The sequence below is a fragment of the Propithecus coquereli genome, unplaced genomic scaffold (genome assembly GCF_000956105.1).
Source record: "Propithecus coquereli isolate 6110/MARCELLA unplaced genomic scaffold, Pcoq_1.0 Scaffold19, whole genome shotgun sequence".
Lineage (NCBI taxonomy): Eukaryota > Metazoa > Chordata > Mammalia > Primates > Indriidae > Propithecus > Propithecus coquereli.
In genome coordinates, this window is record NW_012143856.1 from 3,694,100 (window position 1) to 3,715,449 (window position 21,350).

Sequence of the window (21,350 nt, forward strand, 5' to 3'; positions counted from 1 at the left end):
TGTGGTAGCAAGAAAAAAATATTCCTCTATTATCAATTACTATAATAGGATAAAATAAGATTATCTCATGATTATCTGCTAACATCTCATCATTGTGAAATGTTGAAAACACACCATGTTTTATGGCACCATTATTTTAAAATAGTCCTAAAATAATATGATAAATTATTTCCACTTTAAATAAAAGAAGTATGACTACATTTTAAAAAAGAATCCATATTTATAAGCGTTATGCTCTGTTAGGCACTATTTATTCTGTCCAATCCCTACTCCATTCTAAATAATCACAATTAAATATCAAAAGCAGTTTTAATGACAATAGTTTAATAACAAAACAGATCTGTCCTCTAACTCCTGCTACATCATGGTTGGAATAATGTATGATATTTCAGAAATACTATGGTCAGTCAATAGCCTGCCATTTATAAATCTGCACCCTCCTTGGCCCAGAGAGGAACTGAGCCACCTGAGGTTCTCCTGCCTCAGAGGGGAGATGAAAGCCCCAGTTTCATAGGCTTAATTTTCCTTTTACTGTCAGCTCTGCACTACCAAACCCAACTTCAATTTTAATAAAATTATCTCATGTTCTAACCCTAAATGGAGATGCCATTTAATCATTCTTTTGAGAAATAAATGTACTGGTAAGAGGAGCTTTTTAACCAAATAAATTATTTATAATCTTGTGGAGATGGAACAACAATAAAAAAGATGAAAAAATTCCAAATTAAAAAAATTATCTGTTTCATAAAAATAACTTCTTCTGCTCTAAAATCAAATTGGTATAATCTCCACATGGCTCCATCTCTGAAGACTCGTGTCTCTATGTAGTAGGAAGCTTACATCTTCATCTTTATCCCCATGCTTTGGCTGGATGCTTTCCTCATCTTGAAATGATCCCTGGATTGTCCTTACTGTTCTCCTTTCGCAGCTTCCAAAACGCATACGAAGCAGGTAAAAAATCTTAGGCCACAAAGTTAGGTGCACAAGAAATATAGCATGTTAACGTTTTTATATGAGTTAACTTTATTTCAAATCAGGGGCTCCCTCCTGCCAAACTGACAGGAAGTTTAACTTTCAGACACCATGAGCTCCCTCACCACTCCCTCGTGCTGATGCAGCTGGGACTGGGTTAACGTCCCATGGCCTTGCACCCCAAGCATTGAGGAATTCTGTTCACGGTTGCCACATGATTACTGGTGATTGTGCCTGTCATTGGTCATCTGTCCATGGTTGTTCCAGGTCACAAGTCCTCAATTCTACTGCTTTCAAGCCACCTTGGGGGCTTCGCTGATCTTGGGAGAGGTTGAGAAGCCCTGGCTAGGGATCCAGCCTCTGCACTATCATGGGGCCATTCCCTCTGCGGTCCTGTCATGTGCCCTGGAAGCTGCAGGGAGCAAGGCTCAGGGGGCCCAGAGACTTCCCACCAAAGCTCCTGCCTAGAAGACTCTCAGCTTAATCTGGGCAATGCCTTTTCTCTCAAACCTGACTCCCTGGGCTCAGGTGCTTGGAATCAAAAATCACACTTTCTGCAAATAAGAAAGCGTAAGTTATGTGCTTGAATGTAAAAAAGTGAAGAGATGCAGGGAGAAACCCCACACAGTAATGCCTTCACATGGTCAAACTACACTGACCCCAATGCAACCGAACCAGAAAATAATTTAAGATATTCACCCTTCTCTGTTCACGCATCTCAGAAGAAAACGTAGTTCTCTGCAGGCCAGAGTGAATGGACCTGGAGTTGGGGTCTCAAGCGGCCATGCTGCTTGGGCCCCGGAGAGATTCAATCCTCTGGCTGCTGCAGCCCTGGAGAAAAGGCCAGAGTGACTGGATGTGCCATGTGGAGAAGACTCAGCTCCTTCCGTGCATCACATTTGAACAATACTCAAAATCCATGTTATTGAAGGAGTTTTGGAATTGTTATTTCATTTTTGCTAATTGATCAATACTAACCTGTAAATATCATTTATCAATATAAATAATTTGTCCCCAAAGTATACTTTGCAAGCAGGTATTCTCTTTTTGTGACTTGATCTTTTCACTATGTTAGGGGATACAGTATTATAAGCCACCTTGCTTCCATTGCTCCACTCTTTGTAAAGGATCAAGCGGCAACTCAGGAATCACCGTCTTATGCAGACTCGCATTCTTAAAGGAAGACCAACAAAAACAAAGACTCAAGCAGTCCCTGCACAACCCTCCCCCAAGGACCCTGCACACAGCTACACTTTTCTCTTCTGTAATAACACAGTGAATGGCCAGAAGATGTTTCTTGAGGACATGTGCATTCTTTAGTGTCTAAACAACAAGACAAATGGTTATAAGCATCCTTAATTCCTGTCTGTAGTTTTAGCTTTCTTTTCTCTTTTTGTAATCTATGCAATTTTGAGAGCCACCTTAAATTCTTTTCTGAAACAAGGCTGGGTGTAAGTAAATATAACAGAAACCATGTACAACTGCTAGTTTCCAGTCATTGTGGCAGAATAATTCTGCAGACAGAAAGGATAGGTCAGGCTCCTTAGTAGCCAAGGTTAAAAGCAGCCAGGATTCCTATCTCCAAAGTAAAGAAGATCTATTATGAATGTGACGAGGACAGTCTGGTAGAGAACTAAGCCCGTGCTGGAAGCCATGAGGGTACTATTATAATATTAGGTCATTAAATATGAAATTTCCAATTTCGAATCAAAAGTGTAGTTTATTATATCTCAAATAAGAAGCAGTACAATTAATCAAAGTACGTGTCTAAATTATTGACACAGGTTTGCCATCTTAATGGTAGCTTGTTTATGCCAGCAGCAAAGAAGCCTGGAGAGCAAGTGGCGATGAAATTGCCAAAGCCATTTTCCACAGCTTGTTGAGAATTAAATGTTTTTCCTTGCAAGAAGTGGTCGAAAGTCTGGAGGAAGTGGCAGTCAGTTGGTACAAGACCTGGTGAATGCAGTAGATGACCGAGAGTTTGCAAGTCCAGCCTCTATGGTTTGAGCAGTGTTGCTTGTACGATGTGGTGGAGTGCTGGTTGTCTTACAAGAGGATTGACTTGTCTCTATTGACCAATCTCAGCTGCTTAATCACATGCATCCTCATCATTTCACCCAACTGGTTGCAGTAACCATCTGCTGTACTTGACTGACCAGATTTCATGAAGCTGTAGTGGATAATACCAGCACTGGACCACCAAACAGACACCAGTAGCTTTTTTGGATGAATATTCGGTTTTGGACTGTGTTTTGACACTTCATCTTTACCTAACCATTGTACTAAACACTTGTGATTGTCAAAAAGAATCCATTTTTCATCACATTGTAATAATACAGTGTAGAAATGGTTCACCTTTATGTCCTGACAGCAAAGTAAGGCAAGCTTCAAGACAATTTTTCTTCTGAAGCTCATTTAATTCATGCAGAACCCATCTACATAGCTTCTTTACCTTGTTGATTTGTTTCAAATGGTCCAATATTGTTGGAATAGGAACATCACACCTTGCTGCTAATTTGTGCGTAGGTTGAGATGGATTTGCCTCCATTACAACTTTCAGCTCATCATTATCCACCTTGGTCTCAGGTCACCCACATGGCTCATTTTCAAGATTAAAATCACCAGAACAGAACTTCTCAAACCATCGATGTACTGTGTGTTCATTAGCCACATCCTTCCTAAACACTTACTTGATATTTAGAGCTGTCTGCGCTGCACTGGTTCCACAATGGAACTTATATTCGAAAATAACACGAATTTTTGACTTATCCATGGTATCACAAAAATTGCTCTAAAAAAATTTGAAAGATAATCACAAGCCAAAATGTATGTTTGAAAGATTAAGATGTACCTTCATGACAAAAATAACACAAGAAGTGTCAAAGTGAAATGTCAGAGATATCAACTGTCAAACTTAGTACTTAAGGAAATAGGACATTTCAGACTTAATAACCTAATACAATCCCACAGAAGCCTTTGAAGCTTATGAAAACTGGATCATTCATACATCCATTTGTCCATCCAAAAAAACCTTTATTGATCATCTAGAACATACCAGATGACTGTGCTAGAACTGGTGGTGATTAAAAGAGGAATATTCTGAAGCCAACAAAATAGAAAAAGCTAAATAGCAAGACCTATTGCAAAGATATCATGTGCTCAAAGAACTTCATTTTTTTCTTGTCCCCTTGTCCCATTCTATGCTGATATTGATGTTAATGAAAATTATAATGGATAATAATTGGTCCTTTACATACATTGTCTCATGCAATCTTCAAAACAACCCTGAAACCCTGAAAAGGATTACCAGGTCTTACAGATACTGCCAATAAAGACAAAGCTGGGTAAATGGGTGCGATAGTTCCCTGTGTTCCCACCGAGTCTTTCACCCATACTACCCATGTATGTGTGTGCACTTAAAACACACAAGCACACACACATACACACACTCAAGATAAATGATGGGCTAAATATATGATGAATACGTGCCAAAAAAAATCACCTTCCAAATATCTCTTACCTCCTGAGCTTGATATATATTTACCTATTAACACCCTACGAGGTACTTATTTTTCCCTTGAGGCAGATTTCTAATAGCTTGAACTGCCAAAAGTAAAAATGGAAAACCGCAGTGGCTGCTGAACTTCCTATCGTCCTGTGGATGCTGAGATCATCCCTGAGCTCCTCAGTGCATGCTCTGTGTACCACTCTCCCCTGGTCCTGCCCCTGCCCTGGTTTTCTGGGCACAGTAGTGATGGGAGATACCAAACACCTGGACCAATCCACTGCTTCATGTTGAAAAGGGAAAGTAAAACCTTGCCCAGAAATGGCATTTGCCATGCTAGACTGCTTTTAATCCTAAGTCACTATTGATATAAACATATGCTGGTCACCATAAGACAAAATAGGCCAGAAGCTGCCTGAACTTAGAATTAGACCCCAAAGTCCACCGTTTTAGGCTGTACAATATATCAGTAAGTTCTGTTTTTGTGTCTCAGTTGTTGTAACTGAAAATGGGCATACTTTACTCACTACTACCTTTCAGAGTTTTTCCCAAGCATACTAATAATACTAAGTTCTTTTAATCCCTTGGTTTAAATGTTTACATGAGGCAACCAGCATAAAAAAGTATTTTATTGGCTAAGAATGTTATTCAGACATTCTGATAACTGGCATTTGTCTTTTGTCAAACCCTATCCCCACAGTATTTGCATCTCAAAGTAACTATAGACCAGGCTAATATCTTGACAAGAAATAGCCAACAGGCAAAATTATAAACTAACATTTTATGAATGTTTCTACTTCTAAAACTAATTATTGTTAAAGTAAGGCCAAATACTTTGATTGGTAGGATTGTCACATGATAGTATTGCCTTCCTGCTAAGAAATGAAACTGAAGAACACATTAAACTCATCACATTTACTTCATTAATTGCCATCAATGACCTGTAATCAGGCAGAATTCATTTGCAGAATAAACACACAGACTTTGATTTGCTTATTTTTCTTTTCTGCTGTCAGCGTTAACCAATGTTGTCATCATTGCATTTGCATTAGGCCTGAGGAAAATGTCTTTTCTGCGTTAGAATGCGGACCCTGCTGGAGGACAGCAAGGATAAGTCAGGCTCTTCCCCTTTCTACCCTCAAAGCACTCCTAGAGGGGCTTGCTGTACACTGTTGACTCTAAATACACTGTCCTATCTACAGAAAGATGACGCTACCAAGTTGAAAATGCATGTGGAGTTACCTAGCCCTATGAACGACTCTATAGCAATATACTTCCAATTCCTACTTTACAATTACTTCCCCCACCTTTGCATTCTAACCCATGTTTTGCATCCTAGATCTATAGTTCAGGGGGTTAGCACAGTTCACAGTCAATGAGGTCCCAAAGGGGTCATTTCCTCATTTCTATCTTACTCAAGCATTGTGTCTCCTACAGATGGATTTCCCAGTAAATCTTTTTTCTAACTCGCTTTGATTTGTAGCCACTAGTATTTCTCTCCAAATATGATGCAATCTGGTTCTTTTTGCTTACATGTTAAAAGAAGGTATGTAGATTTCAATGAATTAGAGTAAAGAGTATAATCTTCACAGCCCAATATTCTAGGCAGCGATAGAAGAGGTGCAGGTCTTTGGAAGGGGATAGAAGCTGGGGAACAACAACCTTCCTCTATTGATAGGTAAGAAAGAGCTTCACAGAGGGGAACCGCCTTAGATTTAAACACTTGAGAATTTCTACCAGAATAAACTCCTTCTTTCCTCCTCCACGACACTGCTATGACAACATTAACGAAGCAGGGACAGCATGAGTTTTACGGAAAGGTTAAGTTCTGTGATGCGGTGCGCAGAGCCTCCCAGACGCATCTCACCAGTGTGAAAGATGTGCTGCTCCATCTCCCAGCACCTCCAAGTGCCAGAGAGAGGCTGGATTGCCATGTCTCACTGATGATAGTCATGAAATTGGGAGGCAGATATTAACATATTTTTGAGCCATGAGCATTTTAATTACAGCTTTATCTTTATGGCTATCCACTGTCTTTCTATTAATGTTCACCCCCGAAGCTTCTAATTTGTACTTAGGTCATAGTAGCAAAAAAAAAAAAAAAAAAATGCAAAGAGAGATGCTCCTAGGAGGTGCTAGTGAGGAGCTGAAGGAAGCAGAGCAGATTCAGGCAGTAGCTGCTGTTATAGTAATTTCCAAGGCCGAGATAAAACTGTTTAAACTTTATCACACTGGAGTTTACACTGTAAATGGGAATTTTTATTTCTGATTCAAAACCCAAGCTGTAGCCTTACACAGAGAAAACCCACAGCGCCCTGCATTTTCCGCAATCCCATTGTTCCTCTTGCCTCACCTGAACAAGTCTTAGATTCTAGAGAAAGTGATGGTGCTTGGTGATAATGCTTGGTGCAGTGGTGTTCCTTTAACTCTCCCTCTCTTGAATAACATATTTGCATATGTGCAGCAGGCTGTATAATGGCCCTTGACCAATATCTATGTCCTAATCCCTGCAACCTGTGAGTATATTACCTTCTATGGCAAAAGGGATTTTGTAGATGTCATTCAGTCGAAGACTTTGAGATGAGGAGACTATGCTGGATAATCTAGAGAGGGCTTGATGTTATCACAGCAGTCCTTTAAGAGGGAGGCAGGAAGATCAAAGTGAGAACAAAGAGATGTGAAGACAGAACTGGAGGTTGGAGTGATGTGCCTGGAACATGGGGGATGGAGCCATGAGTCAAGGAATGCAAGTGACCTCTAAAAGCTGGAAAAGGCAAAAAAAAAACAAAACCAAAAACAAAAACAGCTCTGCTGACACTTTGATTTTAGACTTCTGACCTCTAGAACTATGAAAGAATAAATTTGTATTGTTGTAAGGCATTAACTTTATGGTAATTTGTTACAGCAGCAATAGGAAACTATGAATAATACAGTATGAAATTTCTACCTTTGCTTCTTAAGGATACTTGTTGTGTCCCCTTTAAATCACCTCTTGTTTTAAAAACAAAACCACAGAAGGTCCTGCTGAAGCCTCAGGAAATATCTGGTGGAATTTGGAGTTCTCAGGCAAATATCTACTTGTTTCTCTGATTAAGGAATTATCCCTAGCTTTTATGGACTAAGATCTGAGCCTCCTGATTTCCAGAAGATTGCTTCTGGAGAAATCGTATATGAGTGAAGGCAAAACTTTAAATTTCTTTCTTGGAAATGAAATATAAGCCGTTAGTGAGTGCTAAAATGTACTTTAGACCACGAATTTCCCAACTCCCTCTTTCTATTTGGGTTTCTTTATAGCAGTAGTTAGTTTATTTTCTCTTCATTAAAACAAAACAAATATGTTTTCCATCAAGATGAAAACTTTCTGGGATCAGGCTGTCTAGATTTCTTTAAGCATTTCCAGTTTTTTTAAGTAAATGCAAAGATACCATAATGCAGAAGAGCTGTGTGTATAGAGGAAGGAAATGGAGTGGTAGTGAGTCAAAGGTCTATTTCCATCCAATGCCTCAAAGGAGTTCCTTGTGGTTCTTCAGTGGAGAGAGAAGTAACATTCATTAAAGCCATGTAATTTACACAGTTGGTTTTTATAACAAGCTTCTCGTCATGGTCTCAGGCCAAAGACACTAAAAACAAAAATCCAGTAAGATAAAAGCCTAGTTGTAAGTAGAAACTATTTTAAAGAAATGGAAAAGAGAGTGCTTATTAGTATGTGTGCCTCAGGAAAAAGCTTTCTTTTCTTATACGGGCTTTGTTATACCAGATGGGCTTTCCAATAGATGCAAACTCATCAGTGTGCTTCGAATTTCTAGAGTAGGGCCCTTCCGTGGGCATTCTCCTGGAAGATGTCAATTACCAATACAGAAAACTTTTCTTCTTAATAATACTAGTCAGATACAGTTGCCTTTACTTATACATTATACTTATACCTGCTAGTTTAAAAAGGACTTCTCTAAAAGAGCATATCAAAAGGCAAATTAGTCATATTACAAGCTGTTAGTTTCCTATTTGGATACTCAACTACCATTGAAATCTATATATCAAATTTGACCTTTTCATATTTCTTTAACCCAAGAGACTTCAATTGGTACACTATAATCTTTGGAGCTGAGGATCTCATAAGAGTTCTATGTATCAGTGTAAGTCATCCTCCATTATTATAGTAAACAGGTACAATTTTTTTTTAATGTTTCCCAGAAGTTTTTTCAAAGATTGACTCAAAGTATGAAAGACAATTGTTTTCTTCCTAAAACAGTAAGCATGACCAGGCAATGCCAACAAAGGGACAGAGCATATTTCTGTTATTAGGCAATCTTGCTATTCTATACTGAATAGTCTAGACCTTTACTTGGAATTATATCCAGCACTGGGTGACTCAAAGAAGAGTCATACAGAGGGTTTGAACGAGAGTCATAATTATGGTTGGGAATCAAAATGAAATCTAGGAGGAAAGGACTGGAGCCATTCTGGAAATTAGGAATCTGAGTCATAGCAGTGGTTTTCAAGTATCAGGAGGCAGGAAATTATAGTTAGCTCATTGTCATCTCAATGTAGGACAGACCAAGAAGCTTCCGATGCAGCTTTAAAGAAGGCAAGTGGATTGCAAGAAGGGAGCTCTTTCTTTGACTCTTGGATGGTTCCGCTGTAGAACAGTCAGGCCAGATGAGCAGTGCTAGGACCAGAATGCGGAAGAAGCCCCTCCCCAGGTGTCAGCATAAAGTTGAGATCCTCCGCATGCCAGGTGTGCCTCCTTTGCCTCATTGCTGAGCCCTCGGTTTCTTGCTTCTTAATCTTTTATCTCCGTTCTCCTCCTTGACTTGACTGTTAGGGTCCAGACAACAGACAAGAATTCTAAACACCTCCACCTTATTGCTTCCTCTTAGGACTCAGAGCTAAATGAATGATTCTAATTCTCAGAAAGAAGAGCCAAATTTTTTCATGACTGCATGAAAGGAGATTACACAATATTTCTTCAGAGGCCTTTACAAGTAGTTGCTGCATGGTGCAAATTGGAAAAACAGGACAGATTTCTCATGAGGGCTGGACCAGATGGCCTGTGCGAGTGCTCTCAGAGTCCTCCCTAGCTGTCGATTCCAAGAAAAAAAAAAAAATCACTGCTGGGCTTCTGTTTTGGTTTCCAATCTGGGTAACTGAAAATCAACCTGCAATAAGGATTTTTCAATGCATTTCAGTTCTGACTTTTAGGAGCAAGCTTTCAAAGTAATCTTCAAAACAACATGGAGGAGAGTTAAGTATGTTCAGCACAGAATGCCCAAATGAGCATTTCCTATTCAGTGTGGAGATGTCCAATTATCTGTGCCCATGGCTTTGTAGATCTTTCTGAGACACGAGTGCTTGAGATGCGTGACATTAAGCACACTATTATTTGGAAGTTGATTTATGTCAAGCTTCAGAACGTGCGTCAGTAAAGAGCTGCTGTGGAAGCACATCGGGGTCCTCATGGCTCTGCAGGAGACGGAGAAAGCTGGTCTGGCTCTCTCAGCACACAGCAGGGCTTTGCTTCTTCTAGAGATAAAAGCTTGAGCTGCAGATTGTGCATATGTAGAGAAGAGAATTGTCCTTTCTAGAAGCATTTCACACTGTGCTTCTTTCCTGTGTTAAAAATGGGGCCTAACCAAGAAGCCACAATGTAGAAGCTCAAGGAGCACGAGGAACCGTACCCTTGCCCTTGGAGTCAGGAGACCTCAGTCTGGCCTTGGCCTTCTCCTTGGCTTCCTCTGACCAAGGAACTGGCCATTCTGTATAAAATAAAATGCCTGCACTGGATGGCATCTAAAGTTCCTCAACAACATACATTGCTAACTCGCTCATTTCTGGGGATCATATAGTTTTAATGATTGTCAGTATTGAAATGGAAATTTAAAGACTTTTGCCTTAAATTCTTCAGGTTCAATCACTCTATTTCCTAATTCTGAAAAGAGTGGAAAATTTGTTACAAAAATGTCTTTTTACATTAAAACATGATTAACTTGCAACATCAAATCATTTCTTATTATGTCTAATAGCTATTTATCTGAATGGCTTTGAAATTCTTGAAGGACAAGTATTAATCAATGCTTATGAATTCAATTCTTCTCATAAGGGGGTCTTCTTTCCTAAAAGGGTTTTTTTTAGGAATACTTAAAGGAATCAAGAGTTCTATATTTTGATCAGATTCACCAGACCCAGATCTTATACTGTTCATGAATTGATATACTGAGGATAGGCTACGAATTTGATGAAATGAATTTGAAAAATCAAAGTGAAATTTAGGAATTTGATTTTCCTTTCGAATGCGATGGGATTTTTTTCTTCCTCTCAAAACATTTCTCAAATTACCATAAATTGAAATGTTTGCAAAATTTTTTAAAAAATAATTTCTCTAAAATGAGTATACTTCTAAAGAGGATCATTGAGTGATTTGGGATTAAGGACTCCATGTGTAGCAACCAGATTGAAGCCAGCAGCTAGAAAATGAGCTGTTTCTGGAAACTGCTTGAATCGATTCCTCCACGTGCGTGTGCATGCACACGCATGCGCACACACAGACCCACAGACCCATACCCCCCTACACGCACTTCTAAAACCATGGAACTGGAACAATGTTTGCCTAATAACTTCCAGGAGGCTCCCTCTCCTCCTACCATTTTCTCACCATCCCATGGATGCCAGACTTCTGACTGGTGCCTTGCAGAGGTGGAATAAACTCTGTGAGATTGAATCAGCAACTAATTTTTAGGAAGGTTTCTCCACCTCCCCATTCTCACCATTTTGCCTTGAGGCGGAGAAGAAAGCCCACACCCATGAGTGTCAGTGGAAATGACAATGGTATTCTTTATCAAAAAAATAAAAATAAAAAAACACAACAACAAAACCGAATTGGCATTTTAAGTAACCAACTGCTCTTTTCTCTGGACTAAAATCAAATATTTCTATTTGAAACTCAGCCACAGAGCTAGCTCTTGTCTTCCTCCTTTTCAGCCCACCTATTTCCTCCCACTTTTCCCCATACGGAGATTCACATGCACACACACACACACACATGCACTCAGTGCCTTTTATGTAATCGGCTGACAAGATTGATCTTTCACTTGAATTGCTTTGATTCAAAATCTACCCACCATTCGTGGGAGGTAAGGAACAGTGGATGCAGTGAGTGCTTTAATAAAGAGGCTGTGAAAGGAATGGCATGGGAAAGGCATGTGGTATCTGGTCTGAGTCTTCCATATAGTCTTGATTCTTTAAAGGAAAATAGAGAATGCCATGGAATTCAACACGAATTTTCTTATTTCAAACCTACAACTCTTACATGCTTTCTTTTCTTTTTTTTTTTTTTCCTTTTTTTTTGGAACTGTCAGTTTAATCCTTTCTTAACAGAACTTTGTAACCAGACAGACACTCTGCTTAAAAATCTTTAATAGTCCCTCTGTTGCCGTTGCTCCCTTATGTTTCCACGGCTCACCTTGGCCTCAGAGTACCATGATCCAACTCTTTGTTACGGCCACAAGATTCTCTCTCATAACTTCCCTGCACAAACCCTCCAAGTGAAATAAAAAGCCAATCTCAATATCTACTATTCATTTATATAATATTCTTCAAACAACAAAATTATAGAAATGGCTTAAAGATTGATGGTTACCAAGGGTCAGGAATTGGGGAAGAATTAACAGATATGACGAGAAAGGGACAGCCTGAGAGAGACTTGTGATCATGGAGCCATTCTGATTCTTCACTATGGTGGTGGTTACCCAAATCTATACATGTGATAAAGCTGCATAGACATGGAAACACACACATACACACACACAAAAATGAATACATGTATAACTGGTAAAATATGAATAAATTCTGTGGATTGTACCAAAGTCAATTTCCTAGTTTTGATATCATGCTATAGTTAAGCAAGATGTTACCCCCGGGGAAACTTGGAATTTAAGGGTATAAGGAAATTCCATGTATCTTTTTTATTTTTTTGCAAATTTCTGTGAATCTATAATTATTTTTAAAAAAATTTAATGGTAAAGTGTGGTTAACCTAAAGAAATGGAAAAAGGTGGAGTTTTTAGTGGAATTTAAAGATTATTTCTCAGACTATTTTTTGTAAAGAATTATCTTAAAAATTTCAAAGCATGTTTTATGTAACCATAGAGCACAAAATTATATTTACATAGATATATATGTTTCAAATAAAGTTTTTCTCAATGATATTGGGCCCATCATACTCCAATTGTTCTAGAACTAAATAAAAACTTTAAAATGAAGAGGAGGGAGTTTATCAGTAGAAATGTGCTCAATTCTGAACGACAAAAGCTCTGAAACCATGTCAAACACTAGTAGCTGGATCATTCTAAAAAGTTATATATATTTAAAAAATCAACCAACCAAACATGCAAAAACAAATAAACAAATCTGCCTTAACTTCTGTTCTGAGTGATTTGCTCTTCTTAGGATGAAAGGTTCATGAATGTACCTATATCTGTCATGTGTAAATCTATCGTGTACAGTTGCAGAATATACATCAAACTAACACAATGTGATGAACTCTGAGATTAAAAACACACATAAAACTAAAACGAAAGAACTCTCAAATATTAACAAAGCACAATTGTGAGCACTATAAGAGTGGGGTATAGAGAAAGAAAGGTTGGTTAATGGGTACAAATGTACAGTTAGATAGAAGCAATACATTCTAATGTTTGATAGCAGAGTAGGGTGACTGTAATTAACACAAATGTAGTGTATATTTCAAAATAGCTAGAAAAGAGGACTTGACATGTTTCCAACACACAGAAATGATAAATACTAGAGATGATGGATACCCTAAATACCTATTCTATGTATATAACAAAATATCACATGTATCCACATAAATATGTACAAATATTATGTGTCATAAAAACCTCTAAGAAATAGAATAGTCCTGTATTATTTACATGCAGGATAGTCCCCAGTACAAACATTAGGTAGAATCTTATTCTCTCAGGCTAACAGTAGCATTCGAATAGCAGAATGTCGTAGTGGATTTTTTCTCATCTTCAGCTTTGAAACAATAACCAGTTTTATGCAAGATTCTTGCACAATGATGGTGTGAATGTAATAGTGGCTTTGAGCATTCTATTCTTACAGAATTTAGATGTTTTGTATAAGTGTATATTAATTCTTTCTAAAATCCCAATTCCATGAGTTCTTGATTAATGGATGATAATCATAGGTGATGATAATGGGTTGGGCTTTAAAACTCATAAGGCATTATATAAGTAGAAGGCATTCTACTTATTGATCAGGGTTATAAGTGGGTCCTCAACTGCCAGGTAGCACCTTACATCAGGGCTGGACCTGAAAGAAGTCCCCGAGATAACAAAATAGGTGGCAGATATGGGCACGATTACTCACACCCCAAGATGTAATCATTAATTCTGGAACTAAAGTAGAGTTGGTAGCCTTCAAAATGGATAAAATAAGTTGGTCCAGACATGACTATGACCCCCCAAAACATAGCCTTCATAGGAATGTCTCGCAATAGATGATTCTATTATTTGTGGTTTTTTTCTTAATCATGGTCTATTTCCCCAACCTGACTGTAAGCTCCAAACCTTGTCGGGCCTCTGCATCTTTGTGTACCCAGGCCTAGTAAACTTCCTGGTATAGGGTAGGGGTTCAACAAGTATTTGTTGACTCTATTGACTAAATGAATTCCTCTTCACTCAATGACACCATTGTTTGACAATTTTTGAGTGGTAGACTCTTTCAAATTCTGATGAAAGCTATAACCCCCTCCTCAGAAAAATGCACAAAAAGACAATATTTTTGATCATCTAAGGTATTTATGGATGCCCTGAAAGCTCTGCCTGTGGAAACCATTTGCAAGGATGAGAATATTATTATGACCACAATTAGCCACTAACTTCCCATTTTAGCTCTTTTAGGCAATGTACGTGTTGTTTACCCCAGCCAATTACCTTCCCCATTCTATGGCATTATCTATTATTTTCTGCTATTCATTATCACTAACAAATAGTCTATATATGCATATTATATTTTAGTGACAGTGTAAAAAAGGGGATAATTTGGCTAATGAAAGATATTTCTATCAGTTTTGATAAAGTATTAATATATAGTTTGTCTCCCTCCCCCTTTTAGCCATAAGAAAGCTTGGTGTACATTTGGCATAATCTCACAATCTCTTTCCTAAAGGTCATTCAGAGTAGAATTTGAAAGAGAGAAGTGAGTCACATTCACACACACACAAGCCATCTGATTGTAATAGATGGAGTGGATCAGAATAAGAAGGCGAGTGGAGAAGAGGCATCTTGTTTAGTGGCCATCAACAATGAATAACTCAAAGTATACTGAAGATGGCTTTTTTTCAGAGAAGAGCTGTATTCAGTTGCCAGTTGTGAAAGGTACCCAAGAATCTTGTTCACACACTGAGCTTTTGGGAAACAGAGATAGTTATCACCCAATTTGAGTTGACCTGCGCTACCAGAAAAACCTTAATGGGAATCTCCTGACTTCCAAAAGCCCTCATAAAATGAAACTCTTCCAACACAATCATCCACAAGCAATTATGAAACTCTGCAACAGGAAATGAAGGGTGTTACTTTTTATTTCTTCTAGTACAAAAAGGAAGTTCATAGTGCTGCTAAACTGCTCGAGGCCACAATTCAAACCCCTAGTATCTAGTTCCTGGGGACCTTGCCCAAGAAAGCAGCAGCTCACCTCCATCTCTACAACTGAACTGCATGCAGAGCAGCATTGTATCTACAGGGCAGGGGCTGTGTGCCTCCCCAGCAGCAGCAGTAGAAAACACCAGTGCACTCGAGACTGCAGTCTCATTGAGAGAACAGTTATTGTTGGTCCCCACTCTCCATCATGGGAATACTGGGAAAAGCAAAGGTACTCACACAGCTGATGCTTCAATGAGTAGACCACAGCCAGGCTGCTTGCATTTGTACTGCAGTTGGGGCAAAGAGCTTTAGCTATGACTCTTTTGCTTTTCCCTAATCAAGGGCTTTATCTCTTAATGGCTCAAAAATATATCAAAACAACAGTGTTTGACATTTTACAATGAGAAGCCTTCCTGTATCTCTGCAAAGAAACTTTTTTCAAGGGCAACTTTTATAGAAATAGGTTTAAATGATTATTTTAGCAACCCCACATGGCAAATACAAGGTTAGGTGTGCATTGTGTGCATTATTTTAACTAAAGGAAATTCATCCTATCCTAAATCCTGGTTCCTAACGAAGACAAGATATGGTTAAGCAATTAACAAAACATATCCGCCAACTGGAGTAATCAAAGCCTTTGGAAGATGTGTCAGTAGCTTCTCTCCTCTACATCCACAAACACTTTCAGAAACTAGAGGCACAGTAGTTTTAAGAAATAAAGTCAAGAGGGTTTGGTACGAAGCAATTATAATGCGGAGACAGGAGTCACATAATTGAATAATGAAATTTTCTACTTATCAAATTTAAGTCTTTCCCTATTAGAGAGAGCATCAACTATTACCAGGAAGATTTCCAACTATGGAAAGCAACATAGAGTAAGAGTGAGCTTAAAAATTTTTAAGGAAACTAGTAGTATTGCAACAATTGACTTTTTTCTTTATATTTCACAGCAAGGTTTGTGTTTTATTTCAAGCAGTAATTTAGGTATAAGTATGGCAGTGTTCAATCTAATTTCTCATTATAGATGTTTCTTTCTGCAACAACTTCCTTAAAAACTTTGCATAGCATCTGTTACCTTGGTCTTTCAAAAGATAAATAAGAGTGTAGTAGTAGACGGAAAACTATTTTTGATAGTATAACCACAGAAAATACAGTCTTTACCACAAAATAGGACAAACACATTTGCTATTGAAAAACTACCCTGATCTAAATACCAGTTTCCAGCAGTGTGTTTTTTTCTATGGACTGGAATTTATACAGCTCCTAAGGTGTTCATAACACTATAGAATATAGAAAATGGGCCACATTTTAAAAAATTATACACACACACAGCCACCCTGGGCTTTTCTATCCTCCTAAGGAGCTATTTTAGAAACACCTGAGCATTCTAAAATAAGCAACCCACCGACGAGTAAGACACTTTTCAAAACCGATGAACTGTCTCCACTGCACCTGTATAGAACCCGGAAACCCTGGGCAGAGGGAATCCATACCTATATTTCATGCCAGTCTGCTTTGCCGTGGACTCTTTGAGAGAAATATGATGCTGAGGGGTGAACGTCCCCAGGCTGCGCGCGATGATAGCGACCGTGCGGAATTTGGCCCTGGCTGCGTTCACCACATTGGGGGCGTTGGAGCTCTGCTTGCTCAGAAGTCGGTCCTCACCATTCCGACTCTTCAAATTGTGCTCTGTGCAGGCTATGGAGACTTGCATTGCTTCCCCGGGCAGCGCACGGGCCCTCTCAGAACCCCAGAACACAGGCAGTCACGAGAGGTTGAGCAGTTGGGAGGGTTTCTGCTCGTCTTTTAACCCTTCCTTGCTCCCCTTCCCGGGGGTGCCGTCAGAGGAGTCCTGGCGGGTGACTTCAGAGCTGGCAAAGTGGCACGAGTGGCTGCGGTGCCGGACAGAGTCCCGGGGACCGGGACTAAGAGAAGTAAACAGCCTACCCCGAAGTTGTCACAGCAGCTGGAGGGTGGGTCAGGCTCGCAAATCTTCCGGGGCTGTAATATCTGCTGATTAAACAGCCAAATCCATGCAGTCGGGAGGCTTTTGCAGAAGCCTAGAGCTGAGCATTCATGGTGACTGCACGCAGCCCTGCCCGGAGCCGGTCCGCGCTGTCTGAATGCGGGCTCGCTTCTGGGCGATGGCTCAAATCAACGCAGGCTTACCGCAAGATGCGCCGCCAGCATCCTCTGGACCACAGGCAGGATGCTCAGCTGGCGCGCAGAGCGCCCCAAGGAACAGCTAATCGCAAGCGGGTCCCCGCCGACCAGTGGTCTCCATCCACTCCTGCTGTCAGCTCCCTCCCTCCTCCGCTCCGGGAGGACGTGGGGCTTCTCAAGACCCCTCCCCACTCATTCTCGGGCGAAAGCCTGGGTGGCTGAGCCCGCGCTGACACGGGGTTGCGGCTGCACGGAGGAGCAGGCAGATCCGTTTAAGGAGCCCTTTGCCTTTGTGCGAGATGGGAAAGCAAAGATCACTTTCACCAGACTCTGGCTGTGACAGAATCGGGAGGGCTGCTCCATAAAGAAGGGCTCTGCCCAGACTCACACCAAATCCCCTCCGCAGCACAACAGTTGGAACTGGGGAAAGGCAGCGAGGGGGTGCTTCTGCCGCGGAACACGCCAGTGAATTAACACGTGAATACTCTGTGACTGGCTTGCTAAGATATGGCTTGGAATCCCTGTTATTAGCCTTGTCAGGGTTCATTTTCCCTCTACACGTCGTTTTCTTAAGTAGGTAAGTTTGAAGTTTCCTCAAAAGGCACAGTGCAGACTTTTTGGAGTCAAGTCTGCTAACTTACTGGAAAATCTATGCTGGCTACCAGAGAAGGGACTGGGATTGGGGAGGGGCAGCAATTCAGCACCACCCAGGGGGCTGCACTAAGTGAACAGCAGGTCCCTAGCACCCCCTCCCCAAGGTCCAGGCAGGTGGCTGGGACCACACACACTGCCCACTGATCACCTGTGTCTGGCTGGTGAGAAAGAACAAGCACCAATTCCAGGTCAGAAATGGGCAGCAAGAAACCCCTGTGGAGTGGACTGTGAACCCCAGCAGGCAGGTATGTCAGAGGCAAAGCAACCGCTCAATACATGTGGTTGGAACAAACTAAGCACCAATTGCCTGGCAATTTCCCTTTCCGTTTGAAATGCATGGAAACCAAACCCCTCTCATAGATTTACTTACAATAAAATTATGATTTCTGCAAAATCAGCTTTCTAAATGTGGTTCTCAACAGACACTGTCAAGCAAAAAGAAATAGCATTTAAATCAACAACATCTGTGAACACCATCTCTATGTTAGGCAATAAAGATCAATATGGAGAAAAAAATGAAACACTGTCCCCCTCCTCAAGGAACAGGCAATCTGAATGGAAAAGACAACACATTCAGTCTTAAAGGGGCTAATCAACAGTGTTGGAAGGCACATTATAACCTGTCTGAATGAGTGCTACAGACACTAAGTACACTAGAGAGAAACAGGAGGAATTTCAGGAGGTGAAGAAAGTTCTTCATTTTGATTCATTCCCTACATTTCTACTGGGTTCCTGTTAGGTACCTGACTCTGCCTGTTACTGGGGCACAAAGATGGCTGAGACAGGGGGTAGGCCCTCAGGGAGCTCATAGAAGCCCAGGCAGCCCTCACAGGGGGCTGGGACTTTGCCTGAGATGTGAAGAATGGGTCAGACTTGATTAGCAGGAGAGGAGGGAGACAGCCATCCCAGGGGTAGCCAGGTTTGGGGAGGATACACACTCTGGCTATGTCGATGTGATTAAAAAATAATAGCTGGTCTGACCATATCTTCCCAACTGAATTAAGCTGGAGAATGAAATTTTCAAGTAGAATATGTGCCTGTATTGAATTCTACTCCAAACATGAATCTTAACATTGTATAACCTGCAGATAAGATCTAAATCATATTGTGAAATCTCATCCTTTACCCTTCACACCCTTCCCACTCTTTACTGTAAAAAATAAATATATTGACTAATATTCAATGATTGAGCAGTAACGCTGGGATGAGTGAGGGTTGGTGAAAGAGAGAGATGAGTCTAGGACCCTTGTTTTGTCCTCTCAGCTCCCAGGGAGGAGCACTTGAAGCATATCTTATTCCCTAGAATAAACAACAGTGGGCAGAGAGGAAGCAGATCATTAGAACCTTTATTTTTTCACACTCAGCCAGCTCATTGGAGATGATCAATGTGAATCGGGAAAGGAGTCAAAACGAGAAGAGGAAGAAGTGGGAGGAATCAGAAAGAACAGCTCAGAAAAGAAAAAAAATAAAGCAGCCTGGGAAGCAAGACAGAATGAGTTGAGAACCATGCGGCCAAAGAGGTCAGGAGCCAGAGGCTTCAGCTTGGACACCAACGGGGAGGAGCGCGGGTGGCTCAGGGCTGAGGGGGGAGTGCTGCCAGTTCTGCAGGGAAGACAGAGACCTTTGAGGGTAGGGAAGGTCTGGACACTGTTTGCTGAAGTGGCTTTCAGGTTTGCCAAGAGCTAGCAGAGCAACGCCTGAAAGCATAACCAAAATCAGAGCAGGGAATAGGTTATCAGGATAAAACATGCAAGGCAGAGTGCCTCTGAGTCACCTTTTTATCCCCCACAGGACCAAGCACAGTGCCTTCTGCATAGCAGGCCCTCATGCTATAAATAATTGAGAGAGGGAGATAAGAAAACAAAGAAAGGAAGAGGGAGGGAGGAAGGAAGGTAGGTGGATGGGAAGATGCCATATTCTTGGATAAACTTGATTCCTTAAAAAAAAGTAGGAAAGAAAGAAAATCCTGCACGTTCTAGTTTAAGCACAGCCTGCACACTTAAAAGGAGTGAATTATTGCCCCACATTCATGTGTGCACCTCTTGTGTCTAGATGAGCGTCCCGGGCTTTAGGGCAGGCCTCAAAGGGAATCAAAGGCCTGAGGCCAGAGGATGCTCACAGTGCCAGTCTCTTTCTTGCTGCCCACAGTGTGCCTTTTCATACCTGACACCACACAGGCATTCTGACAGCCAGCCAGCAGCTTGGTGGTTTCCCTCAGTTGTGCTCCCCCTTCCCAGCAGTAATGGAGCAGTGGGCCTGAGAGCCCGGAAATTAGATAACAGTTGGCTAAGAGAATGCTCATTCCTAATAAGTTTGTGCTAACAGGCCACATGCTATTTAAGCTGGGTAATTAGACTTGGAATAGGTATCCTTTCATTGTCACACAGTTTGGAGGAGTCCTTACTGTAATCATTTCAGGTTTAAATAAGACCCAAAAATATACATATAGATGAAGATATAGATACAGACATTGTTATAGGCTGGACTGTGTTCCCCAAAATTCATATGTTAAAGCCCTAATACCCCAGTACCTCAGAATGTGACTGCATTTGAAGGTAGGCCATTAAAGAGGTAACTGAGGTACAGGGAGGTCATCAGTGAGCCCTACCCCAACGTGACTGGTACCCCTGTAAGAAGAGGAGATTAGGACACAGACATGGATGACCACGTGAAGGCACACGAGGAGACAGCCATCTACAAGCCAAGGAGAGAGGCTTCAGAGGAAACCTGCCCTGCCAACACTTTGACCTCAGATTCGTGAGAAATTGAATTTCTGTTGTGTAAGCCACCCAGTCTGTGTTACTTTATTCTGACAGCCCTGACAAACTGATACAGATATATGGTTTGTTCACTTTAATTCTTATATTATTGGTCATAAGAAACCATTAGAGCTCACTGAAGAAGATGATCCTAAAAGACATTATTAAATCTTGACAAATATCATTATCACGCCACTCTATACATCCTAAGCTGATATTGCAAGTGTGCTCCAGCAAAGAGCTCCGAATACAGCTACCGATTTATACCTTTCCACAAAATCATAAAGCCTCCATATGGTGACTCTTGATACAAGAAGTGGTTGTTTTTCTAGCACTTTTAGTCCTTTCCCTTGTTTTTAATGATCACCTTAGTTTGCTAATTTGCCCTTTTAAGGGCTTTCTTTACTTCACGAATGACCTTGGGTGCATCACTACAGCTCTCTGTGCCCCTTTTCTCTCAGCTGAAATATGAGGGGGCTACTCATTTAATTCTAAGCTCTCCTCCTGTTCTGTAGATGCCAGGAGGTATTTTTTTAGAGAGAGGTGGAGGTTGCAATATTGCATAGGGCCAAATTATCACTTGCTCTTCAATTTTGCCTGGGTCTCAGCTCGTCCCTATGCATTCTGTAATATTTGA

The 21,350-nt window shown here is 40.6% G+C and overlaps 1 protein-coding gene across 5 annotated transcripts in view; it reads right to left on the reverse strand.

The window, feature by feature from the left end:
- KCNAB1 (potassium channel, voltage gated subfamily A regulatory beta subunit 1) overlaps positions 1-21,350 on the reverse strand; it is a 387,202-nt gene that overhangs the window by 233,460 nt on the left and 132,392 nt on the right. For 2 of the 5 annotated variants that reach the window (XM_012642895.1, XM_012642893.1), the window contains exon 1: positions 16,631-16,851. The exons of the other annotated variants lie outside the window; for them this stretch is intronic. In XM_012642895.1, the coding sequence (XP_012498349.1) occupies positions 16,631-16,851 (221 nt within the window). Of the gene's footprint in view, positions 1-16,630; positions 16,852-21,350 lie in introns of those variants that run through there. 5 annotated transcript variants of the gene reach the window in all.